General features: G+C 36.9%; 1 protein-coding gene across 2 annotated transcripts; it reads left to right on the top strand.

The window, feature by feature from the left end:
* The first annotated feature begins 2,121 nt into the window (after window positions 1–2,121).
* Window positions 2,122–26,733, top strand: LOC134532688 (GRIP and coiled-coil domain-containing protein 1). 2 transcript variants are annotated; one of them, XM_063369393.1, is made up of 12 exons: window positions 2,122–2,285; window positions 2,964–3,115; window positions 4,623–4,772; window positions 6,199–6,332; window positions 11,030–11,297; window positions 11,980–12,144; window positions 14,869–15,043; window positions 15,643–15,784; window positions 16,180–16,327; window positions 20,802–21,029; window positions 22,716–22,963; window positions 25,478–26,732. In XM_063369393.1, exons 1-12 carry the CDS (start codon window positions 2,201–2,203, stop codon window positions 25,665–25,667), a joined length of 2,085 nt encoding a protein of 694 aa, XP_063225463.1. In that variant the 5' UTR covers window positions 2,122–2,200; the 3' UTR covers window positions 25,668–26,732. The 2 variants fall into 2 exon arrangements, with proteins under 2 accessions (XP_063225463.1, XP_063225464.1); XM_063369394.1 differs by lacking the exon at window positions 2,122–2,285 and having other exon boundaries at window positions 3,024–3,115; window positions 4,609–4,772; window positions 25,478–26,733.
* Window positions 26,734–27,841: the final 1,108 nt, after the last annotated feature.

Genomic DNA, 27,841 nt, shown 5'->3' with positions numbered 1-27,841 from the left:
TATTTTTCTGAGAAATTAAATCCCTTATATATGCCAGCAGTTCATCCTTCTTACACTTAACTTCCTTTTCTGGAATGTGCAGGTTTATTGTAGTTTGAATTTTTACTGTAAGTTATATTACTGCAGATCCTACTTTCTCTTTTGTTTCTAAGTTGGTAGCACCGGCTTTAGGCAGGTTATCAGTAAAGTACGTCTGAAAACCCGGCCAGTCAGCTCTTTTATAGTCTTTTACTTTTCTCAGCGGATTAGTTACAGTGTCCGTGTTTTCGACTATTAGGTGAACTGTGAAGTGAACAGACAACATTTCGCGTATCATCTGAGTTTGAAACCCATTTGTACTCTTTTATTAACACAATATCTCAAATATCAGGATTGGACATTAGAGTTCCACTATCATGCGTTGGCTCCGAGCTGGCTTGAAGCAAACACCCGTGGCTGTATCCTTTAATAGGTGTTACCAAAGTTGCACGAACGAGCGGAATACTTCGGTGAACTTCGGAACTATTTGAGCCGGTGTAAACCTCTGGCTATTTGAAAAACAAGCTTCCAATTTTTGTCAACGGAGTTTCGCCCCCACGCAGGGTGTCCACCCTTAGTACTTTCGTACTAGATCTAGTACTTTTATAAGTTTTTTAGTGGTCTAGTACATTTACTCTCAGATCTAGTACTTTTTCCTTTAATTTAATAATATTACAGTAACGCCCATTTGTTTCAGAAAAAAATATGGATTGGAAATAGCAAAATCCATTTTGACAGCACTACAAAACGCATTAATTAAGGCATATATTTGTTCCTGGCTTTTATTCTGCTGACAGTAATTAATTTAAATTTAGATTATCAAGGTAGGTACTGAATATCGTCTTCATGTTCTGATTTCATCAGTGGATGAAAAAATGAAAATGATAATGAAATATTACATGAAACCTCAATATGTTTTAAATAATCCAATTTAAATAAATAGTCCATGGAGTCCCTCCGCGCGGAAGAAGTGAAACTTCGTAATGTGGAAATGGAAATAGGAAGGGGTAGAAATTGATTTTTAGTGAAATCATATTGTTTCTTTAAGACAAACTTTATTAACATTGCTTACAATTCACAATTGATCGCATCTTTTAATTATCATTTTCGAGTGGAGAAATATCCAAATCTATAACATTTACAATGGGATTATGATAACTAAAGTAAGATACGAAATGTTTGAGTTCTATTTTTTCAATATTTCTTGCAAAAACTGCATCAATGGTGGTTCCCCCTTTGGTTTTCAGTTTCACGACGCTCACACTGTTTACTTCGCTGCATAGCAAGAATACCACGCGCATGTACTTCATCCATGGTAGCGTTAAACGTTTAACGCAACCTTGTTGGAAGTCGCATTAGCAGTTTCACTTCAATTAATCCAGCTGACAACGGCCAGTTTTTAGACATAAGCAAAGTTTATCTAGAAGTGAGAGTGGAAGCCCTTTTGATGGGATTAGACATGAACATAGTTACACCAAGTGATGTAACACAATTGAAAGTCAATTGTTTGGCCTTCTTTGTTGAATTTTGCTTCCAAATTTTAAAACGAATAAATTTTAACGATTCAATTCTAAAAAGTTTAGCAATGCTGAGTCCAGTAAAGTGCAAATCAGACGACCATCACAGTATAATGCCACTTGCCAAAAAATTTCCTAGTGTTATTGAAGAAAAAATTACGAAAACTTGGATAGGGAATGGCGTTTATTGAAGACTAGAAAAATGCAAGTTTAATTCATAATTATTTTAAACAAAACTTTTTTTTTTGCAAATTCTAAACATTCAATTTAATAACATGTGATATGTCAAGTGCAGGTTTAATACATGGGGCATCATGTACCAGCAACTCCAATTGTATGTTGGTGATAAAATGGTGAGTTAAAAAATTTATTTTATTTTTTTATCTTTGCATGTTATTTTAGTTACTGTTTATTTTCAATGCATTAATTGTTAAAGCGTTGCAATGTCATAACTCCCTAAATTGGTAAAACGATAACAAATATTAATTTAGTACTTTTTCTCAAATCTAGTACTTTTTTTTCTCGCTTAAGTTGGTACGAAATATTTTTTACTTTTGGACACCCTGCCCCCACGTTAGATCTTTTTATTTATTTTTGAATTTCAGCTGTTCAGGTGACGTTTGTGTCGGTTAATATGATAATTTGAAGATAATTTGTTTTGCAACATGGAAAGTTTGAATAAAAAGGATTTAATTTCAACAGTTAATAAGCAAAAGGATCAGTTGGTTAGATATGAAAGTCGTTTGAGAGGTAAGTCAGATTTAGCATATTTTATAGTATTGTTTACCTTGATGAGGGGCTGAGCGGTTTCTGGGGAATAAGTTGAATAAAAACTTTTGTGAAAGGTTGGTTGAACTAGGCAATAAACATTAATAGTAGGTTAAATCATTGTAAATAAATGTTTAATTATTTTTACGACTCAGTGGCTTTGTACGTTTTCACTAATTTACTAATTTAACAATATTGTAACAAAGCAAAGCAACAATTTATCATTTTTAAGCCCACCTATTTTTTTTTCTACATGAAAAATGGTTTAAATTGGCACAAATTTTTATATAGCTACACAGCAAACTTGTCAACAACCCATGCTGAATTTGAGATTCGATGAAACTACTTAGTTGCAAACTACATAAGTACATAAAATCTTTATTCATAACTAAAGAATGGTTGTACATTACCCACTAGAAAAAAAAAATAAGCAGAATTTTTTGGAGTTCTCCTTCAGCAATTTAATGAGTACGACTGTTAAAAGTGTAACTATCTGAAGAGCTATGTGAGTTAAGAAACCATACCGTGAGACCCTTCACTGATTGTATTTACATTTGCTATTGGAAACTATTAAGTGGTGTGCATCTGTGCAGTATGGCACTTGCAGAATAGCTGGCAGCACTGGTCAGTGACTGGATGCAAGTCTGTGTTGCATTGCAGATGTGGTGACGGCTTACAAAGGGCTGTTGAAGGAGAAGGAAGCTCTTGAAGAAGGCTTGAAAGCTCTCAGTGGCTCTGCAGAAAGCAAGAAGGAGGAGCTAGCCTCAGGCCCAAGCGAGGAAGTTGTCACGTCGCCTGCTTCACCATCAGAAGTATGTGTGGCCTTCTTTGTTTTTGTTTATAACCTCAGATTTATTTATTTTTAAACTTTTTCTTTCTGTGGGGATCATCATCTTACTCTTTTTGTAAACTGGCAATGTTAATTAAATTTACTATCATACAAGTATGTTAAAGTATCTCAGATTGTCAACGATAGGACCTAAATATGTCTCAGGACTGAGTCAAATAAGATACAAGCTTTGCCAGTAATGTTCTTAAGAATTCACTGTTTTGTGTACCTAATTGTTCAATGATCATACTTTTTTTATTATTATTATTTCTCTGGTTGTAATATCAAGACTTTTTTTTTTTTTTTTTTGCATTCCAACGTACTGAACTAAAGCAGCAAGCATCATGTACCACAGGAACAAGCCAACAGGATCATGCCATTAGGATCCAGGGATGAATTTCAATATATGAAACTGAAGAAATAGCATATTTTTAATTCTCCATAGTTGGCTACAGTTGTGCTAAACAAACAGGTATACGATTGCGGGTAAACAATGACTTGACAGTGGCAGTGTGAAAACACGGCTATTGTAATGTAAGCTTTAAACTGTTATTTTTCACGAACCAGTAGGAATTAAAGAAACCATCCTTTCTGGGTAAATTTAGGGATGTGTGTAGTGTGTGAAAAACACGTTTTGCAATTTTTTTCCCTTTCTGTTCTAAAAAACCGGAATGTCCGATTATTACCCTTGTTTAATTTTGTGCTAATGGCACATATGAAATTCAGTTAATTTTTAATGGAATGATTTTTGCTATTTTTCGTTAGTAATCTTTATATATATATTTCTTGTGTGCGTGTGTATGTCACTGAACTCCTCCTAGACGGCTGGACCGATTTTGATGAAATTTTGTGTGTGAGTTCACGGGGATTCGAGGATGTTTTAGATTCACAATTGGATATTTTATCTCGATTTTGAGTTAAGAAAAACTAAAAATACACGCTTTAAAAGCAAAAAACTAATTAGCCTCCATGGCAACGGGCTTTTGCATTGTTGTTGCCTTCTGCGTAACCATGGGAAAGGTTTTTGGTAACGGCAGTGGCGTGCCCAAGAGGAGGGGTATGTATAATGAGAAGATACAAAATGTCCAGCGTAGAAATACTTACCGCCATATCCATATCTCACAAAAAGTACATTTGGGCAGGACAATGTCTGTCGGGTCCGCTAGAAAGATATATAGAGAGATAGAGATATAAATAGAAAGATAGAGAGAGTTATAGAGATATACATAGAGAGATAGAGAATTATAGAGATAAAGAGAGATGCTTAGTATACGTTTAAAAAATTACAAAAAAAATTGATTGAGGCATTGCAACGCATGCCGGGCATTATCTAGTATTATTTTAAAATTTAGCTATACTTACAGTGTCAGTAATATTTTTGTGTCACATTGTAGATATTGTGCTACAGTTAATAACTTATTATTTTAGAGTGAGCTGAAATTGAACTCATGAGTTGGAGCGAGACGATGTAGGCAGTGTGACTCGTGCAGGGGCTGCCCCCCGGGGATGATGTCGCGGACACGTTGCGAGCCCAGCTGAAGACCCTGACGAGCTCCCTCGCCACGCTGACCGCGGAGAAGTCCCGCATGGAGGCCAGCTTCCAGGCAGACAAGCGGCAGCTCCGGGCCGATAAGGAAGAGGTCGGTGCTCCGTGCCTCGTCGCTCGCCTCACGAGCTTTACAACTCTCAGACTCCAATAATTCCTTCATTTAGTAGCCGTAACCCTCCTTTTTTGTGCACACTCTTAAATATCAAATGACATATATAGACTTGTTAACAATTTCAATATCTATGTTGATCACTTACAACCTACCAGAGAGAAAAAAAACTTGTTAAATAAATTATTGTTTCGGCATCCAAAGGTTAATCATCGTTATGCTCTAATGTTTTTTCCCTAAATTATTTAATACTAGATATATTAATATAAAATTTTATAGCAATCTATGGATACTAACTGTAATTTTATCTACATAATAATATATGTACTGTACTTACCTTAGTAAGATGTAGTATATTCCATGGTGTTGTAATGCATTATATTTCCTTTTGTATTATCTTTTACTTTATGTTTCAATTATTCACACTAGGTATAACTTCAGATTGTGTGTCTGTTGTGTGTGTCAATACATATTTTAATTCATTTTGTTTTGTATTTGTTAATTGTCATTTTTTTGGTGTTTGTTTGCTTTTATGTATGGTGGCTACCACCCTGGCTCATCGCTGTTGGTAGTCATCTCACAAAATTAATAAATAATAAATAAATAAAATAAATAAATGCACTTATCCCACGTAGCTGATAGGAGGGAGATGCAACACATAATAAACAGACTAATGTAGCCTTATGTCTTTAAAAATAACAAACATCCACAGCTTACATGGTTTTCCAACAGAGGCACCTTTGAAAGGTACATCACAGTGACTGACTAGCCACAAATATATAAACTAACTCTGCATATGTTGGTTGTGCTATATAAGGGATGTGTTAATGGAAATATTGATGCTTATGAGTAGCTAGGTGGCCTGGTAATTTGTTTGAAATTAAATTGTTTTAAACAATTTACCAGCACACTAGGCCTTTAACTTCTGTATGCTGAATTTAATTAGCTATAGAAAATGGAGGAATTTTATCTTCAACTAAGTAGGTACTAAAATAACTACATATTTCCATTGGTGGTGATCCAAAGGCAAATCTAAAAAAAGGTGGATTCATATAGGTTAAGAATTATTTTAAATAGAAGATATAACCATGAGCCTTGCAAATTATTGATTCACAATATTTGCTAGTTCAGATTTAATTTTTTTAAATAAATTGAATTTTTTTTTTTTCCAGTGTGAATGTTGTACTTCTTTAGTTTATATCCCCAAACAAGTTAAGCCTCTAAGAATTAATGTTCTCTTTGGTTCATAGTTTGTGAAAGTTTGATGTAGGATGTCGATATTGCTGGGGAACGTTGCCCTTGGGTGACGGTTATATGGAATAACATAACATGAAGGGAGGTTTAATGTTGAAGTGTTGGTTTGGAGGATTGTGCGAGATGAATGGTACGAGCGATGTGAACCCGGCAGTGCCGGAAGGAAGCCGACGCGCTGCGGGAACGACTGTCGCGGCAGCAGGCTGAGCTGGAGGAGTGGAGGGGGAAGCTGGTGGCGGAACAGCAGGCCTGGGATAAAGAGCGCGGCGACCACGCAACCGCGGTCAGGTACAGCTGCGCTCCTAGTTTACTAGCTTTTATTGCCTCCAGAGTTTTATTTCAACAAAAAGGTTTTCACAGTAAAGTATGCATCACTAAAAGCTGCGTCACATTTGTACTAAAGGAGGAAATTTTCATAAACTACACTATCTAATTCTGCAATAAGCACAAACATCACACAGAATAGCATTTAAATTAATTTTTGATTTATCATTTCACCCACAAACACACGCATATTCTGTAGCAATTTTTTTTTTATATTTTTGTTAATGAAGTTTGGTACATAATATTATACATAAAACATTATTCTTTCAGATATTTGGCTAAGCACACTGTGAAGACTGTGAAGCTGGTGTTTATGTACAGATATGCTGCACCAGCATACAGATTCACATGACACACTTATGGGGTTCACTAGTCATTTATAATAAAGTAATAAACTGGTTTTTTTTTTTTTTGTTAGTTATGTTGTAATGAGATTTCACAGTACTTAAACCTCTATAAAATTGTGTATGCAAGTTCCCGTTTGAAAATTTTTTTTTGGTTGAGAAAAAGGTTAAATCTAAAAGAAAATTTAAGAAAGTTAAGAGAGAACAAGACCAGCAAAAAAAATGGTGGATGCTACGTTCTCAATACATCTTTCAAAAATTGCAAATTAGGTATATTATTTAAAAAAAATTATTCAGGCAAATTGGAAATTTTGGTCAGGGAAGATGGGGGGAATTTTAATTATAGGTTAGTGTTTACACCCTGTTACAGGTCATGCGTAGAGGCATAATTTTATCATGTTAAATAAAAGCAAATTTCGTCATTTAATATTTATTATCATTAAAAATTAAATCACATATAATAATAAGAACATATCAAGCACAGTTACATTGATCAGCTGCTTAAACAATTAGTGTTAAGACACTTAAAATGTGTACATTAAACAATACCGCATATATTGAGAGTAAGTTAAACAAATATCTGCAACTAAAACATTCAATAATAAAAAATCAATATGCAGTGTTAAAAGCCCAAAATCATTATACAGGCATCTTTTCTTGTGATGATTCTCTGTAGGCCTTTACCAATTATTGAATGGTATCAGTTCTACTCCTTTTATACACTTTACTGTGAAATAAACCACAGGGAGGAACTAATTTTTTTTTTTTTTTTTTTTTTTTTTTTACTTGGTACCTACCTAAAATTTGAGGTTTTTGGATTAAAAAAATTAAAATAAAGATTTATGAAATTAATTGTATATTTTAATAGCTATAGTGAAGTAATTGAGGTGAATTAAGCTGCATTGAGGTGTTGTGCGGTGTTATTAGCTTCCATTTAGGCTTTGAATATATATACTGTATAGAAGTCGCCAGCCCAGGTTAAAATTTCTAATACGGTTTGAGGTAGTTGGTTAATTCACCGCCGCAATCGCCACCATCTCTAGGGCATCGACCTGTGGTGGTCCCTAGCGGACAAGTGTCGAACTCTTCAAACACCCCTTCCCCCTCCCGTTGAACGACCTCGAGCTGCAGTGAATGTTGGGTGGGGGGTGCGGGGAATGACAGCGGGCGACGGTGCTGCGCTCTAACGTGTAAATAACAACCCAAGACGATACGGGGCGTTACCACAGAATAAATAAGGACATCAGAAGCGAACTAGCGAGTCGGCGCCTTTGATGTCAGCGAACTCGGGTGCTGATTGGCTTGTTATGTCCGCCATATTGTAACTGCGTTCCAGAGGTAAACAACCCATATACGACAATGTACTTTCGTGTGAAATGTTTATCGTCAAATATGTTTTTTCGTTGCGATTGAGATAATTAAAAACAATTTCATAAACACGCCGAAGCTTACGGTTCGTAATAAAAAAACGTTTTTTAAGTAAATGATAAAATTTTGATCTTAAACTTGTTATTTTATTAACCTGCGTAGCTGATGCTGACTGATTATTTTACCCGAATAATCACCTGTTCTGATGGAAGACAAGTCCTTTTTATCTATTAAATGTGGTTTTGCACGAGTAATAGTGTTTGTTTTTTTGGGTGGTTGCAATAGTTGTGCAGTGCGCGACAGGTATTTTATTGTTAATATGTCCATTTACGAAGAGTAGGATTTCGAGAAAAGAAGACATAAAATGCTACTAATTTATTAATACGTATTCAAAATTCATCAGAAATTTTAATGGTAAACGCATATATATAGAAATGCATGTTTTAGTTTGGCAACAGAACACATGTTCGTGATTCAAGATTAGCACTGCTATAAATGAGTTATGCATTTAAGTCGTTTGTTTATAGTAAATGTAGGCCTACTAATTAGTTTAGTGGTATTTATATAGTAGATATCACGCAGCTTCGTATTGAAAGTGTAAGTTATAATAAATGATTGGCTTGATGAAACCCTACTATAGGAAAACTGGCATATGCTGTTTTCACAACATAAAAATGAGATAAACATAAGTAGGCCTACTTACATTGCAAATTAATAAAAAGGTATTTGTCCATTTCTTCGTGATCCAATCACATCAGTTTGATATAGGTAACCAATTTGTGTACCAAGTGTAGGCCTCTGTTACAAAAGTCTCACGAAAGACTTAAAACTAAAGAAAAGTCCTCACATTTTGGCAATTAAAAAAGCTTCCAACAGCAGAATTCTTTCCAATACCTACCTTATTTATTTTCATAGAATGTCTTGAATATAATTACATGCTTACAGGAACTGTACAGGTAAGATTCTTAGGGTGGATGTGGGGAGGATAGGGAGTTTTTTTTAGTTCAGATAGTTACACAAATAATTTACTGATTAATTTTTATTTATTTATTAATCCTAAATTCATCTCTGGGCTGTTTTACATTTGGTACATGTTATAAATACAAGATACATGGTAATAACATTACATTATGTTAATACAATCCAATTAATAACATTACATTATGCAAATACAACACAATTACAAGAGTACTTGAGAAATTATAGGTATATCAGTTTTCTCTAGTTTTACATAATTTGTATATTACTTAAGGGAAGCCAGGGTAATAAGAGAAAAAAATTTTATTAGATTTAGTTTTATTCATATGTCTTTGATAAAATTTTATTCACAATTTAAAGTGAAATATTTTTTTTTTAAATTTTATATCATATTATGTATCCTAAAACCCTATGAGAGGGAATAAGAGACATACCTTTCACTGCCAACTGTATAATAATAAAAACGTAGCAAATAAAATGGACATTTGTAAAAATCTTGCACAAGGACTTTTCCATAAAAAAAATTAAAAGTCAAAATTACTGCTAATAAAATAACTGTAAACAAAAATACCAACACAAACTGAATTACCACTGTTGATGCAGTAACAGGTAAAGTGCAACAATCACTTGGCATAAATGCAGAAACTACATAAATATAGGGTACCATGTTTACATAAGAAGATGCTCAACTAATAGATTTAACTGTGCTTTGCTACTAGTGTTCAAAATTTTAAAGACAAAACGTATCTCATGAGAATCTAACAATGATGCACTACAATAGAATACAGTAGAGTAACAGAAATTGGATTAACCAGAGAAAAATTAACTGTACTGTAATTTGCACTGTTTGCCATATACCTGTAATCCAAGAGTACACACACACACACACACACTTGTTGAAGCACAATTACCTGTGTAAAACTTTATTAGCTTTCCTGTTTCTTCTCTTCTGAAGTCGTTCGAAATATATTTCTCTGTTGTACAGTTTCACAGAATGGTATATCTTCATTCTTAAAAATAGCTTCATAGTAAATAATTATGGAAAACTGGGGCAAGGATGGCAGAAGTCAAAAAGTTCAAATGCTTGTAAAATTGTTGTGTGCAATTACATGTGTCTTATGTTTCTCAAACAACAGCTGGAACAATTCATCAAGTTTAACAATGAAACTAACAAAATCTTCACAAGGCATCATGAAAGCTCCAAAATCTCCACGATTACTTGAATATGCTCTGAAATAACCTAACAACTGTGAACTGTCAGTGAGAATGGCATTAGCACGTGCATAGTTTTCACATAGGTACTCCACAAGAATGTCGAATGAGAGCTTTAGACATAAGATAGCCACTAATGTAAACTAACGCATTCTGCTCTGGAACATTCAGATGGCGGTAATCTTGAGCATTAACACAACAAACACTTGGTGACACTTCTTTTCTTAGCTTGCCTCCGGTTGTTCGAACAATTAAATGCTGAACAGTACGTTGTTCCGCGAGGCTATTTACGTTTTTACATTCTTCCAAGAATTAAGTCATTAAAAAAATTTGAATGGAAATTCTTGCAGACATATTTACTTGCCTACGAATCTTAGTAGTAAATCCGATTGCACAAAATCACCACAATATTATTCCAAAACAATCTGTCGCTCTTATACACTAAGCACACGAATACGTTGGAAACGCAGTTAGAACATGGCGGCCGTCCACGCGGTCGAGTTCGTGATTGGCCAGTGGAGTTCGCTTCTGATATCCCTTTTTATTCTGTGGCGTTACGGCAGCGCCCTGCAGCAGGTGAAGTTCCCAAGCTGCTCATCATACGCTCCTGAAAAAACGTAGAGTAAATCATATCCACTCGCGACTTCTATACAGTATATGTATTAAAAGATTTAGGTGTTTGGCGCTGTTACGTTGGTTTCATCGCTGTTCGACTGCATGACCTTGCCTCTAGTGTTGGGGGGGGGACTGTCTGAGCAGGGAGCTGCAGAGGCTGCTGGCGGAGGAGCGCGGCGCCAGGCAGGCCCTGGAGGCGGAGGTGGACGAGCTGCGGGTGAGGACCGCGCAGGCAGAGTCGCTGTGCGGGCAGCACGAGAAGCGCGGGCAGGAGCTGCGCGGCGAGGGGGAGGCGCTGCGACGCAGGCTGCGCAAGGCCGAGAGCCGCGCCGGCGAGCTGCCGCAGCTGCAGCTGCTGCGCGACGAGATGGCCGCCGGCCTCAAGAGCCAGCACGAGGCCGCCATACGGCAGGTGAGCTCCCGACGTTCTGCCTCGTGGTCTGGAGAGTCCGCTGTCGTTTGATCGATTGAAAAGAGATTTTCAAAAAAATTTGCTTTTGTTTTCTAATAACTAGAGACCTGCAAAATTCACGGATTCATTGACCTCTAGGATAGACTCCACACTCCTTTAAATACTCGTGGAAATGACACCTGTTCATTGGCTACTGACGCGTGAGACGTCTGAACTAGGCTGTCCGTAATTCGGCACTTTCTTGGTTTAGTGTTTCCCATTGGCTTACAGTTCCCTGGATAAAATGTGGGCCAATTGCAGAAGCGGTACGAAGGTATAGTTTTGATGCTAGCCTATCGCGAAATGAATCCGCGAAATTTGTATGTCTCTACTAATAACAGGCTAGCCTCCACAAAGTTGCTCATAATCATGCTGAAGTATTCACATAGTTTCTTAACTGTTCACCTTATCTCCTTCTGAGTGTTTTTAGCTTATAATCCAATGATAAAGCACAAATATTTGCCATCCAGCTTGTTACCAAACATAACACAAATTCAGCATAGGTATTTATAACTATTATCATCCCTCTGCTGCATGGCAAAATTAAAAAAATTTTACTTAACTTTTTATTTCGAAACTGTATGACCGGTACGTTGTTCGTTTCAAAGAAAAAATTGTCTTAAGATATGCGTTGCTTGTGCAGGAGCAGGAGAGAGCGATAGCTGCCGAGGAGCGGGCTCGTAAGTTGGCGGCCACGCACGAGGAGCGGGTGGCTAACCTGGAGTCACGCCTGGCAGAACTGTCGGAGACTGTCGGCAACTACGACAGGCTGCGGCAGCAGGACCAGCTGGCCATTCACAAGCTGAAGGTGTGAGTGACGTGAGAGTTGGAATCGGAGGTGTGCGAGAATTCAAAAAATTCTAATTCTAATTGAATAATTTGATATGTGATTCAACATTTTGAAGCAAATGTGATTCATTCACAAAAATGTTTTTTAGGAAAGCCAAAAAGATTTATCCAGAGATTTTGATTTGTTTTCTGCTACATAGTTCATACATTGCTTTACTGAAATACTCTATAATTAAGAATTGCATTGCTGGTTTTTTCATTTTCTTTTATCGTACACAAATTAATTATGGTTCCATATAAGGTTTATCCAGTATAGATGACTATTTTAAATTTTTCCATATTTTTTATCAATTTATTGTAGACTGCTGTGAAGTGTGAAAAACTTGGTTTAACTGTATGTTAAAATTTATAAAATAAAATTGTTTATTTATGAATGATATGATATCCCATTTAAAATGTGATTCAAAATTTAAAAAACAGGATTCACAGAAGCTTAGTTGGAATATTCCATGTTATGTGGAGAATTCCTAAACATTCATTTATCAAAGAGTGTTCTAAGTTATTAGCTATAAAGCTATAAGTTGAATTTGTATGTTAGTTTTAAAAATTATCAGTTAAAGGCATGGTTCTAAACAGTCTCACAAACAATTGAATTGCAAGGAAAATAATTATTTATTTATTTATTTATTTATTTATTTATTTATTTATTTATTTATTGAGAATCATCAGACAAGAAGGTTATGTTGGAGAAATAAAATATGCCATTTTGAATATAAAAATCAGATATTCAAAATTTATACGTATAAGGATTCAATTTAAGTGATATTCAAAAAGTTTGCAGATGCAAGACATTTTTTATCTTTGCATGTGGGCACTATCATACTTTCAATTCAATTATTTGTACATCATATGCTTTCTCTTCTTCATCTATTGTGAATACAGAATTGTATAATATTGTAACGAGGCTCAGCAACCTATATTCCGCTATCCGTGTGTCGCAATCAACAGGCCAAGCCCGGAAACGTGAACGTGAACCAACAAACGTTACTCAGACGGGATACAAAAGTAAAATAAATTTAAAAAGAAATTAAAGAAATTTTCAAACCGTGACAATATAATTACCTATGTTATTTAACATGTACCAATAGAGTATTAAAAGAAATTATCAAATTAAAAAATTCATTATTTGGCATTGTAATATTTAGTATTAAAAATGGTATAGTTTTTGGAAAGCAAATAAGCACCATCACAGCGCTGTTCTCGTTAAAAGATTGACCTAAAATTTTAATACAATTTCCTTCATTGTGCTACCAGTTTAGCTTCTAGTACCATCAATCAATATGCAAACAAGAAAAAACATAACACTGCTAATACTTTTTCTCTCACAGAGCAAGGTTGTGCTATGTAAAAACTTTGTGTCTGCATTCAGCAACTCCTGTGTTTGAATCCTGGCCCAGACATTCTTATTTCTATTTGCGACTTTCTCAAAATCACTCGAGCAGAGATGGGTTTTTGGTATCCTGGATTATCTGATTTTCCTACTCATTATCAATGTATGTATCTGCTTCAAATAACCTCGTTGACTAGAAGTAAAACCTAATTCGTGCCTTTTTGTGGTTTCAGTTTTCACTATTATTTAATTTGTGTTTTTATTTCTGTATGTTGTCAGTATGTTCAGGATGAGTCATAAGTCTCCATCCAAATGGTGAAAACAGTGACTACCACTAAGGAAAGGAAGAACCGATTGACATTACTATAAGGTTGGCTTGTGGTGGTACCGCCAGTCGCGTAGCTCGTACTTTCAGTGCAGTGCACAGAACGCAGATAACCCACGACATCTTGGGAAAAGCTTATGAAGAAATTCAAAAGACATGTTCCGTTGCCGATGCTAGCCGATCTGGATGGTGTTGTCACGTGCGGAACACGTCCTGCAGTTGTGGCATCACGTGCTACGAGTAAAGTAGACAATCGCCACTTTCGCAGTTTCGTAGGGATGTGCGAATTCTTGATTTTCAGTTCAGTTTGAATCTGATTTGAATCCCTGGCAATATTTGAGATATGAATCAGATTCCGAATATTAAGAACACAATAACTAAAAATAATGTGTGTGCTCTTTTTTCTAACTGTAACTACTGGCAATTATTTGTTACACTGAGATTGAAATGTTTATAATTATGTAAACTTTATTAATAATAAACACTTTAAAATATGAAAACCAAAACATATTCGATTCTCCAATTCAATCGTAATAAACTGCACGCCAAAGGGAAATCTCAGTTTTATAAACGTTTCAGCAAACAAAACCATTTTTTCTCCCAATAAATAGCCAAGACTTTTTTTTCCTTGTAAGTATGTAATTGATTTTTAGTTTACAGTTGGCTATACAACGAAATTCGTAATTATAGTTCAAGCTCTCGAAATCTCGAAATTCTTTTAATGTCACTGTGTTAATTATTTAATTTACATATCTTTCTTTGATACATCATATTATAAATACTTACGTAATAGTAACCTGATTTTATTTTTCACTGCTAGTATTTTTGAGCCGTATTAAATTAATTTATAACTTTTGTGAATATTCGTAATACTGTTCGAATCCACGTACGTACAACGATTCCGGGTTCGGGTAATTGTGGATTCGAACCGCACCCGACAACATCGGGTTACTCTCGCATCTCTAGCCGTTTGTACGGAGATGTGACTCGCCCCTGTGTTTGTTTGTGACGTGGGGCGGCCGGCGCAGGATCAGCTGGCCCAGCTGGGCAGGTCCCGCGGCGCGAGCGAGGGCGACGCGAAGGAGGGGGGCAGCGAGGTGGACCGGGACCGGGACGTGCAGCAGCTGGTGGAGAAGATGCTCCGCCTGAGGGCGCAGCTGCTGTCGGCCAACCAGCTGGCAGACAAGCCCCTCCGGCTGGACTGTGAGTCCCGGCGCCTACTGTGCGGGCGTCACCCAAGTTGAAATCAATATGGAGCAGAAATTATTTATTTTATGTCTTATGTGAGTTAAATATTAGTGAAATTTGAAAATAACCATTTATTTTTTCCCCACTAATTTTCCAAAATATTTTCGAGTGTAGAATGACAATATGCGTAAATTTCGGTTGTAGTCAGCTTCCAGAAATAATAGGCTCACCTCCACAAATGAATACATTATCATGTAGATGTAGAGTTGTGTTCCAATAGCTGCTGGCTGACACACCTGATCTTTTCTTCAGGTTGCTTGTGATTCATCGGATGTGTTGTTTTTTTTTAATTAATTAATTTTTTATTATTATTATTCCCTCAGTGTTTTTATGCAACTCGTGATCCAGTGACAAAAGTTGAATCCAAACCACAAATATTTGCCATCTAGCTTGTCACCAAATGTTCCTAATGTTTAAAATCCTTCTCCTGCAAGGCAAAATTACAAATTTTTTTTTTTATATATATATTCTTCCAGGTCATTTCAGTGCAGTTAATGAATGTTAGTGACAGCACTGCAGCTAAAGAACCCTGAACTCGTGACTCTTGTCTGCAGCCGTGCTGGGTTTGAAGGACCTGTTGCCTCGCGACGAGGGCGCGGAGCACGCGGAGTGTCGCGAGGAGGAGCGCAGGCTGCGTCAGGAGCTGGAGTCGTGCCGCAAGCAGCTGCTCGTTGCGAAGCACCCTGCGGCCAGCAGGTGAGGGGTGGTACAGTCTCGCAGTCTGTGCAATACGGGCCACTTTACAACTTTTTGATGCAACACTTTACAGTATGGGGGTTTCTCAAATTTAACACTACATTTTTTTGTACAAACATTATGCCAAATAAATAAAACTTTCATTTAATTTAATATTTGAAAGATTACGTTATTCGTCATTACGAGTTAAGTTTTGATGAAAATGCTGATTAGTTTCATGACTTTAATTGCATTTCAGTGCTTTATTTTATGGTGTATTAATATGAATTTCTGTGTTACATGGTGTATCGACGTGCCGTTCGTTGTTATTTCGGTTTTATTACAATTCACCGTATAACCTTGACCGTGTGTATTAATCTGTAGCGTATTTGTGCACTGTGTGGTCGCTGGTGCAGCAACAAGGAGGCGGCCGTGCCCGCGGCTGGCGAGACGAGCGCCCTCAAGCTGCAGTTGAAGGAGTCGAAGGAGCAGGTGTCCTCGCTGCGCGCCCAGCTCCGGGAGGCAGAGCAGCAGCTCAGCCACAGGACTCTCCAACACCAGAAGGTAAGCCTCGTTGATATCCTTAATGGACGTAGTTATGCAAAAAGGAACCAACCCACATGAAACCTATTCTGAGTATTTTGAAGTTAAAGTTAATTATAAATTGTATTTCTCGTATTGATAACATAATGTGGGTATAATTTTAATGGTCTAGTATAAATACTGATATAATAATAGCAACTACGGTACGATCAACCTTGTACTATTTTAATTTATTTTCAAATAAAATATAACAAAATTGTGGGTTGGTTCCTTTTTGCATAACTGCGTCCTAATATAGTCCTTAATTTGACGTCATTTGTTAAATAGCCTTGAATTTTCCTTAAATTTTACTATGGACCTTATGAAACTCCTTTCAAAAAAAAATATTTTATTCCATTTTCATAATAAAAAAACACATTGTGTTATGTAGTATAGAGACAAGATTTTATGTTTTTATTTGTACATAGTCCAGTTTGGTTTTAAAACAAAAGTTTTTTGTGTAATTTTTTTTATTTTTATAAAAGCTGGTTTTTAATACTTACTACACCAAAAAATAATAATAGAATTTATATCCTGCATTTTTTTACGATAAAATAATTTAATTTGTAATAAATTGGTCTGAAACGGATACATTCGGAACTAGGGATGGGATTTTCGAATCTTGGATTCGTCGAATATACCGAATCCTATGGATTCGAGGATTCGTAGGATCCGAGGTGGGATTCGAGGTGGGATTCGAGGTGGGTTTTTAAGAGTTTTAGGTAGTAATTGATAATTGTAGTGCTGGGCGAAGTTTGAAAATTTAGAACCGAACCGAACCCTTACGTTCGGTTCGGTTCGAAACCTTTTAAAATATATTCTAAAAACTGAACGATCGTTTAAAAAAAATACGTTTTTCTAATTTTCTAACCCCCATTTGAGATTCACAAAACAGCTCAACAAAATTTTATTACTTGTAATATTCCGACTTTTATCGCATAATCGTCGCCTCAACAGTTTCAAGCGCAGACAAAATAAAAATAAAATTATGAATCGTCGCATAACTCGCATAGCATTTTTTCATATGGGCGCGCTTTGTTTTATGATTACTTTAGAGAATTTTGTATGCATTTGTCGTACTACGTAATATAAACTATCGTACAAATGCCAAAGGTATTGTATATTATACCTTTAACTATAGTGCGTGTACGAGAAGTGTTGTAAAATCACCAAAGATTGCGTACCCCATACGTTAAACTAAAGCGCATGTACGAGAACTCTCGTATTTCGGCAAAACTAACGTGATCAAGTTAACACAAGACAAATGCGGTAGGAAATGATTACGTAAATTACGTATTTTAAATTACTGGGATGTATTTATTTTCTTTGGCCTTTTTGGTTATAACAGTCAGGTAATGAAAATATTAATTTAATCTTGTGTATTAAAAGTACTGGTCCAGTAAATGTTACAGTACGGTACCAAGTTGACTAGCGTAGTCGCGGCAGCCATCATTATTTCTCGTGTTTTCTTTTTTCCGACGCAAATTTCTATAACCACACTTTTTACGTTACGTTTACAATATTATTGTTCTTGAGGTGATTTGCGATGAGCAGGCTAACGTCGTTTAAGTTTTCCAAATGGAGAAAAGATAATGACGACCCGGATGACCCAGAACCACCCCAAAAAAAACCGTCTAAAGTTTCTTCTAACGAGCAGCATTCTTCCAAGAAAACAGCAACTGCAGACAGCGGGTTTTGTAATGTAGATAGGTAACTTAATTCACATTCGCCTTTTTTTGATGTCCTATTAAAAAGTTTTACTTATTAAAAATGTTAGGTTATGTCTACCACAAAAATATGTTATGTGGCCTTATGCTGAATGTTCGTCATCTTTATAATATTTTTTTTAAATGAAGGTTAGTGTACACTTAAAAAGGAATATAGTCTTTTTGAAATTTAGATGTAACTTCTTCACGAATTAAAAGTTGGTATATATATAAGCTAAGCTATATAATGTTTTAATTTTACATATGGCTGGAGAATCTTTCTTTCTCACCACTCAGTTAAAGACCAAAATGCTGGTCATCGGTTCATTTTAATTGAAAACAATTATTTCTGTATGAGGTTCGGTTCGGCTCGGCTCGGTTCGAAACCAGAGAACTGAGGTTCGTCCAGCTCTAGAAAATTGTAGGTATACCTAAACTATATTATAAAGGTAACGGTAATGGCACAAACATAAGATAAACTATGCTGCATTTTGTCAATTAGCATAACTACTCTATCATTTCCAACTTTCAATAATATAACATTGCAGAAAAAAACAACTTTTTTTAAATGGTGTCTGCTATACAAACGTATTTTATTGAAAACATAGGAAGGATTAATTTAACAGAGAATTAGACAGATGCAAACTTACGTGTGTGGTTTTTGAGGTTATTTGTCTCTATTTTATATCAGGTGTATACACTATGCACTTATTTTATAATTTTATAAATACACATGTGATTTTTTTTAATACATAGGCCTATGTAATTTTTTAAAATGTGAATTTTTTTTAATAACATGTGGTGAAGTTTAGTGTGGGACTGGGATTCGAGATTCGATGACAAACACTGAGGATTCGAACAAGGATTCGGATTCGACCAAAATGTGGATTCGTCCCATCCCTATTCAGAACAATAAAAGTAAATTAGTGAGTATTTTCGAATTAAAAGTGATTCAGTAAGAGATGCACAATAAAACAAATTAAATTAATTTTTCTGATCCTTGCACTTTGGTACAATTTTTGGTCTGACAATAACTTAATTCATTGAATTTCTAACATTAAAAGTTTAATCTTTTGTGTTAGATTTCTTATTCTTTAAACTGCAACAGTCCATGATAAAACTGCTGTAAAGGGTGTGATTGTTTATGGTAAAAGAATTGACAAAAAAATGACAAAAAAATAGTAGTGTGCCCTCATTTCTCGCTAAAGGAAAGGGACAGGTAAAAATTACATACAATAGATGGAAAGTAAAATTGTATATTTTTTACTTTCTATGTTATATAGTGTTGTGGTTGGAGACAAATGACCCAAGGGGGTCAAAATCAGTGCCATGTTTCTTACACTATATATATATATATATATATATATATATATATATATATATATATATATATTGGATATATATATATTGGATATATGTATGGTGCAATCCATATTTGAGGGCAACCCTTACCTGAAAATGTTAGATTTTTATGCCCAAAATTATAGATGCAACTCATACGCAGGGACTAACTACCCTTCTGCTGGTAAATACATTATTATCTAATAGCGGTGAAAAGTCACAAAAATTGTTCATAATTATGATCACTTTAAGTAGTGGTATTTTACAACTCTAAAATAGCATTAAGTAAAAAAAAAACTGGTGAGAAAATCTGTGCCCAATAACAAATGCAAGAGATAGTGGAATAGGTCTACAGGAATATCTTTTGATTAATAGTAGGGCCAAGAGAATGAATTACCGTATTTACCCGAATCTAAGACGACCTCGAATCTAAGACGACCCCCAAACTACAGCCTCATGTTTTCAGGAAAAAAAATTTTTATTTACACATTGTATTAAACACAACAAATTATGTAGATATAAAATTGAAAATGTGAATGTAACAAAGGATTTCTACCACCACTTTTGAAATACTGTTAACAGTTTATGTACAAACTGTTGTGTACTGTACTGCAGGGACGTCGAAACAGGGGGGGGCAGCAGGGGCGAGTCGCCCCGTGCTGTTATGCATGGGGGGGGGGGGGGCGAGAGTAGCATTTCGCCCCCCTCCTTTTCCCAGAAAAAAATGTTTGGTCCTAGTAGTATTTTTCTCAACCAGTAGTTACAAACGTTGCATTGGTGATCACATTGATTAGAAAATCAAATTTATGATTGTCAATATACTGTAAAATGATTGCAAATTCCTAGATGGTATTTTATTTAAATTGTATTACATCTACTGTCAGTGTAGTATTTAATACGTACTACGTCTTCAAATTCTTGGAATGGTATATTTAATATTTTGGTTCGGAAAATCATTAAAGAGCACAATTTTGCATTTAAAATTCCAAATTTTTCCGGGGGAGGGCCCCCGGACCCCCCGCTCTAGGACTGAGGTAAGTGTGATACATCTTTTCGCCCCCCCACTCATTAAAACGTTCCGACGTCCCTGCTGTACTGTAACTGTTGGAAACTGTTAAGAGTTTCATTATACTGATGCATGTTTTTGCAAAAAAAACTAGTTTAAGAGATGGTCGCCATCTTTTGCTATTGAACATTCCAAAAACATCGGTTGTAACATGTGCAGCCAATAACTACTGCACAACCCAAAAACATTGACCCCAAAATAGATATGTTTACCTAAAAAATCAGTGTATCTGAATCTTTGTTTTGAATTATAAATTATGGTAAAAAATGTCGTCTTAGATTCGGGTATATACGGTAAAGAGGTGTGTGAGACAGTAAAGAGGCTTGGCGGCGGGACGGAGTAGGTGCTGAAGGCAGAGCAGGCCCGCTGGCGGGAGGAGCAGTCGCGGCGGGAGGCGGAGGCACGCGCCAAGGCGTCCTCGCTGGAGCAGCAGCTGCAGAAGCAGCGGGAGCGCTCCCTGGCGCTACTCGAGGAGAAGGAGCAGGAGATACGCACGCTCAAGGAGTCCTTCCACATGTTCCTGCCGGGCCGCAAGGCCTCCGCCTCGTCCGCCGGCAGCCGCACCCCGGCCGTAAGCCTCCGCCCTCCCCGTTGTCCACGTGGTGGTCGTTAAACCTCAGGTGTGCGTGCCTATATGACTCCGTGTCCACTAGTTGCCGGAGACGAAGATTTTGTGGTTTTATTGTTGGACCGATTTCGTTTTTGAAAACAAGGTATTTCAGTATTATTGTTTTTTTTATTTTTTATTAACTATCTTCATTCATAAAGACGGCATAATTTTTCAACAAATACGACACTTAAAATGTCAAATGACAGTGTCATTTGGCTGATACATGATGCACCTTTACAATATACCTAATATTTTGTAATAAGCATGTCCAACAACTGGGAACATTTAAAAATAAATCAGCAAGTACGTATATGTTCCTTTGAAAAATGTATCAATGTCGTATTGCAAAACTTTTTTCACTAATAACAGTTGCAATATCAAAAAAGCAAAAAAAAAAATTTCCAATCTATTTACTAGGTACATTTTGATACTAATTCTATGCTTAAAAAATTTACATTCATTTAATATATTAAAACATGACATTTTTTTAAATCTGAGTTGAGTTTTGATTAAATATGCGGATTAATTACATGATTTTTTTTGTGGGGTATTTAAGTGCTTTATGGTGTATTAACTTGCATTTTGGTGTTATATTGTTAGGGACCCGAAAAATTTGCGGATTCAATGACCTCTAGGATAGTCTCCATTATCCTCTGCATTTCTCAAGTAAACACGCGTGTTCATTGGGTACTAAATTGTGAGGCGTCTCCACTGGGTAGCTTGTGATTTGACGCTTCTTTGGTCGATAGTCTCTCATTGGCCCAGAGAGCTCCAGTTAAACCACGAGCCAATAGCAGAACCAGCAGAATTGTACACATGTTTGAATTTCAGCCTATCACGAAATGAATCCGCAAATTTTTCCGGTCTCTATATATTGTGTTTTGACATGCTTTTCGGTGTTATTTCAGCTTTAACGCAGTTCACCACATAATCTTATCCCAACTGATTGCTGAATAATCTTTAAATATTATTACAACAAAACAGCCATCTGCATCTGTCTGTTTGCTTACTTCTTCTAAACTACACAATGGATTTTGATGCGGTTTTCGCCCTCATTTAGAGAATTTTCTACCGTATGGTTTATGTGTATGATACTCATACATTCATATTAAATTTAAAGATAGTAGATAAATCTCAATTTTTTTTTTCTAATCAAGTCGTAAAATGACACTTTTAGGGTGCTTACATGGCTAATGGTTTGATACATCAAATTATGAAACCTTTGTGAAGCTTTATTTTCACACGGACATCTATGTGTAGCCCTTTTGCATGTGACTTCTAACAAGATCTGTTTATATTGTCTCATGAGAAAAAAGCTGTCAAGTGCTTTCAAAAATATGTACTAGGTGTTATGTGTCTAAAAATAATATTGATAACACATGTTTTAGCTATTTTCACTCTTCTAAAATTACAGCATTCTTAAATGCTTTTCCTAAACAGACGTCTGTCAGATTTTTTGAGCAGTTTTCAAATTGTGTGGTTTCTTCTGATGCTCTACACATTGTATGGGTTCTCAGGTAGACAGAGCCCTTCATTCAATTTTTTTTTTTTTTTTTTCATTCTGCTTGAGAACTGGCTTGGGGAGTGCGTGAACTCATCCACGGCAGTGTAGGAGACGGCGGTGTGGACCGGCACGGCACTGTGCAGGAGGCATGCACGGACGACGTGGTGGCCAGCCTCTCGCAGTTCGGCGGCACGGTGCGGGGCGGCGCGGGGCAGAGCCCCCACATGCTGCACTACGCCCACGAGCTGGCTCGGCGGGACGTGGAGATCTCCAACCTGCGCAAGTCGCGCCTGCAGCTGGAAGGGGCCCTCAGGGAGCTGCAGCGGTCCGGCGCCGCCTCCCAGGAGAGGCACCTGGAGCAGGTCGCGGCGCTCCAGGAGGAGGTCTCCAGGTGAGCCTGCTCGGGCGATCCATGGACCTGTACTTCTTGACAGCCGGTAGGGCAAGCCGAGGCAATGGCATCATCAAAGCACAACAAAAAAGTGTTACAAAAAAAGGGTAACGCTCAGAGTAAATAAAGTACATAGGTTATGTTACAATTGTGTACTTTGTTAGCTATCAAATTACTTTGCCGAAAACACAGATTACCGCAGCAGCCGCCACACTGGGTGGCATTTTTGCATTTTAGCACACTTTCATACTTACATACTCTTATGAACTTGTGCACTTGCATACTTGCTCACTCACATACGTGCTCACTCATATACTTACACATTTAAATACAGTAGAATCCCGCTGATGCAACCCCTCACGGTTTCCGGAAAAACTGACTTATAAACATAATGGTCGCAATAGAGAATTCGGGGTGTCACCGCATCGTCGGATACATACACGTGAATGCCGTTCGGGCAGTGTCTAGCCGAGCTCGGCGCGTCCACTATCGCACGAAAGGCCGTCTCAGCTGTCATGTTATCTTACCCGCCCGCACGAAAAGCCGCTGTGGTAGCTTCTGCGAGAGCGTAAGAAACTCGTCCGGCCAGGCTGGCGGTAGCGGCGGCTTGACGTCATACGTGACGTGACGCTTACCTCTAAATCCTCTGCTAATTCTTCAAGGTTAATCCCTCCCAGAGCCACAAACCATGTAAAAATAAAAACACCCCCCCCCCCCTCCCTTTTTCTAACTAAGATTTCATCACTTTCCCTCCCTTATTTCAACCTTCTGCGTGAGAAACTGTCAGCATCCTCCTCCCCTCCCACACCGCGTGCGACAAAAGCCAGGTTGTATAGTCCATTCTCTGTTAAATAAATATTTTTATGGGCTTATATGACTTTCCTTCGCCGTTAATAAATACTTTATAAGTTATTATGATACAATTTGTTTTTTTGTCACACAGCAGTTTCTGCTGAAAAATCACTAATACCTCGAATTTTATTAAATAGAAAAATTGAGCAGGGCCGTAAATATATTTATTTTACTGCATAGTTACTTTTCCATCTGCATTCCAACGTGTTTTTTTTTCTTATTTTACCCTGTGAAGGGGCGTGGAAAAGATAATTGTTTGAGCTGTCAAAATAAACATCGCTGACGGCAAGGGCGGGAGCGCATCCTGTCGGTCTGTCGCTGTGATTATCTACTCCAAAAACATGTCACAGCATTTCAGGACGCGTGACGCGAGTTCACTTAGTGCAAGTATTTATCGGAACCCATTGTTCGGGGTATTTGAGTCCGAGGTGTCTAGCATAATTCCACGCAATTTTTTTTGTTTAGCTGCACATGTGCGAAGTCAGCGTTGTTATATAAAAATAGCCGAGAACCAAACACCTGGCGACGTCGTTAACACAGTGAACACAGCTTTGTGTGGCCAGTGACACCTGAGATGCAGCTGGCAAGATCACACTAACCAGTCGCAAGACAAAGGCACAGGACCGGGACGGCAATAGACGCACGCGTAGATGCTATCAGGTGATGCGCGCAGTTTACCGGTATTGGCTAGCATGGACAGTCTAGAGGGGTGGTATCTATTTTTAGCCGTCTATTGTATGCCTGCCTGCTTGCAGTACAGTGCTCTCCAAGATAAATGTGAACACATAGCACCCAACAAAGTGTAACAGACTTGTTTTCCAGCCGATTTTACTCAAATTTTTTACTTTCTCTGCTCAAATTTTTCACGGTTTCTCAAAAAACGGTCGTATAAACGGAATGGACGCATCAGAAGGGGGTCGCATCGGCGGGATTCTACCTTGCATACATTCATGTACACTCGCTTACCTGTACACAAAGCTGTATGCTTGTATACTTTCACACTTGTATATACCGGAATGTGTGCTCTAAAAATGTCATATCCCTGTATCTGTAAAGTTTCACTTAAACGTGCATGGTGGCCACACAATTTTCTTTTTCGTTTTGTCTTTTAGCTGCTGATCAAAACAAGACTCAGAATTTAAACTTTGTTGAAGTCAACTTTCTTAGTCTAATGTAGCAATTTAATTTATTGAAGCTGCTCTCATGAAATAATTAGTGATTTGATATTGGTGGTTACATGTGGTGTCTTATTCATTAATACCTGTTGATAAAAGCATAAAATATATTGGAAAGTTTTCCTCAATGCCTTACCTCGTCAATAATACTTTTCTCCAGGGTCATTGAGAGATGCTAATGGCCAGGGACAAAAATAATTTTGCCTGGCCCCTTTCCCTATTTTTTTTAGTGTACTGTAAACGTGACTTTGGCAATAAATGTAAATGTGATTTGCTCATTAATGCATGGCTTTTATTAAAGTTTTCTTTGAATTATAAATATTAACATTAGACTTGCAATTTTCGTCCAGTCAGCGTAAACTCGATCATTAAAAAAAAATCTCGGAACTCAACTGGGCTCCCCTTCCCCTCCCAATGACCCTGCTTGCCTGAAACAAGCTGCGGTGGACGGAGGATTGCCCTGAGCGAGCGGTGGCTGGCTGCACAGGCTGCAGCGGTGCCAGTCGCGCGAAGGGGCCAACCTGGAGTACCTGAAGAATGTGGTGCTGAGCTTCCTGCTGACGGGCGACCCGGGGGCGCGCCGCCACATGCTCAACGCCATTTCGGCCGTGCTGCAGTTCACCAGCACCGAGGTGGAGCGCGTCAACCACAACCTGGCTCTGGCCCTCCTGCTCTAGCTCTCTCTCTCTGATGGAACTGCAATAAAGTGATGCACCATGTTCTCCTATCCTTGAGTGCTTTACAGCATTCTCATTTTGTTCACGTGCTACGAGATCTAGATGTGTGAAATGGGCGACTCCAGGAAGACTTTTCGGAAGGGGCTCTCCTACAAAGTAAGAATGCATGTCATAGATTGGCCTTTGAACTTTTTGAAATTTAATGTCTGAAATACTGAAATTTAATACTTTCGTACAACTTTAAATAAAAAAAAAATAGAACTGGGGCTTGGGAGGGGCTATCACCCCTACTGCTTCACCCCCCCTCTGGAGCACCACTTTATGTGAATATCATTCCATTTAGCAGTTTTAAACCTTGTGAAATTTTTTATCAGGGTATTTTAACATCATTTAATTTTTATAATATTTTGGCTCCATAAAGATGGGAACAGCTAAAGTAGTATGAAATATGGGGAAGAGACTCTTAATTGCAGAGACTGAGACCTAGTTATTGAAGTAGTTAGATGGTAGCTTTCACAATATATCATCAACATAGCTGTATTGATTGTGAAAAGTAATGCATAAGCTATTAGGTAAACTAACCATTGAAAATTAATTCACTTTATTTTGGTAGCACTGATGTATGGTAGAAACAGGTATGCTGATTTATGTAAAGTGATGGAAATTGCTGTTGATACCAATGAACTAAGATTTAAAGAAAGAAGCATATTATGTAAATTATAAACATGTTATATATATTTTGTAAAACTTTTATTCTTAATTCAATGTGTGTGAGTAAATAACATTTGAAACTGCTCTGTTTAATTTTATTCTTGATTATGGCCAGTAGTAAAAAATATTAAGTCTACATCCTCTCAGAAACTAAGCTTTAAACCAATTATTGTTTAAGTCTTACGCTAAGGGTTGTAGTTACTAAAATGTTTTGTTCAAGTTATTTATATAAAATCCAGAAAATATAGAAATATTTTGAATGGGCTCAGGTTGTGTTTACTAAGTTGTGAATATTTTTCTCTACTATCTCATTTTGGACACACTTTGCAATAATGGTAGGTTGTATCAACAATTAATTTTAAGCTGGGTGGGTGAATTAGGGCAACGGGTGCGTTTTGCATGACGTGCGGCCTTTTTTTTTTCCAGGGATTTAACTGCAATAAATTTTTTTTTACAAGGATTTAAATTCAATAAACAAATATATATATATATTTTTTAAATTACGTACTAGTCTCATGGGAGTATTGCTAAACTGTTTCTCACATTTGGAGACAGCTTATTAAATAATATCTAAAGGAATTTTAGTATTTAACATTGTTTCTTATAGCACTTCACTTTTGCAACTATATTATTCCACGGACCTACCTTGAATTGAAGATTCGTCAAGGCCGGGCTGAACTAGGTACCCATGAACCTTAACATGGATATCATTTACATTTTTTTCTAATTTAATTATAACTAAGTGTATTTTGTGTGAGAGTCCGTGTTAGGGAGGGCCGCATGCACCGTATGCTTTGTTCGGGAATTGGCCAGCCATGGCAGAATTTGGTACGACTATCTCCCCAATCTTAAAAACTAAATTAAACAATGTTAACATTAGTCCTGGTAAAACAAGATTCTATAATAGAAAATCTTTACGAATGTTGTTGAAACATTAAAACTTGTGTTTGAAAGTTTGTATTTCATTGTGTTTTTTTCTCAAGAACCTTTTCAAACATAAAAAAAAACAACTCATGCCTTGCTTTTCTTCTTCTATCAATGCTGCCATGTTGGTTTTAGGACAACCACGAATAAAACGAAGATGCATCAAAGGGGTTTATTGATGGTCCTGGCTTTTATGCAAGTGAATTGAATGTTAGGCTTGTCCATTAAGCGATGAGTTGAGAATTATCAGAAGACGGCATGCTGTGTTGTATTTGAAATCACATTTTAACCTGACAATCGTTATAATGTTTCGCCCAAAACATTACTGAAATAGTAATTGATAATGTCTGATGAAAATTATTAAATTTATATTTTAAAAAAATACTTTAAAACTGTTTCCACAATGAAAACACTCAAATTAAGCCGATGTTTTGGGTGACTAATATGGCGGAATAATTAATTTAATGAAAAAGGTTCCACGTTCTTAACATGTATGCCGACGTTGCAGTGCCATTGTCATTAAGTGTGTTATTCACGAT

Source organism: Bacillus rossius, chromosome 6, assembly GCF_032445375.1.
Source record: "Bacillus rossius redtenbacheri isolate Brsri chromosome 6, Brsri_v3, whole genome shotgun sequence".
Taxonomy (NCBI): domain Eukaryota; kingdom Metazoa; phylum Arthropoda; class Insecta; order Phasmatodea; family Bacillidae; genus Bacillus; species Bacillus rossius.
Note: the sequence above shows the minus strand (reverse complement) of the source record. Positions and strands in the feature narration are given on the sequence as shown.

What these genes read in the sequence shown, in the direction of transcription:
- LOC134532688 (XM_063369393.1), top strand. Translation starts at nt 2,201, where the DNA reads ATGGAAAGTTTGAATAAAAAGGATTTAATTTCAACAGTTAATAAGCAA. An exon ending in ACGAGGCCGCCATACGGCAG is followed by an intron (nt 11,298 to 11,979) that starts GTGAGCTCCCGA and finishes TTGCTTGTGCAG; the next exon opens with GAGCAGGAGAGAGCGATAGC. An exon ending in CCGGCAGCCGCACCCCGGCC is followed by an intron (nt 21,030 to 22,715) that starts GTAAGCCTCCGC and finishes GGCACTGTGCAG; the next exon opens with GAGGCATGCACGGACGACGT.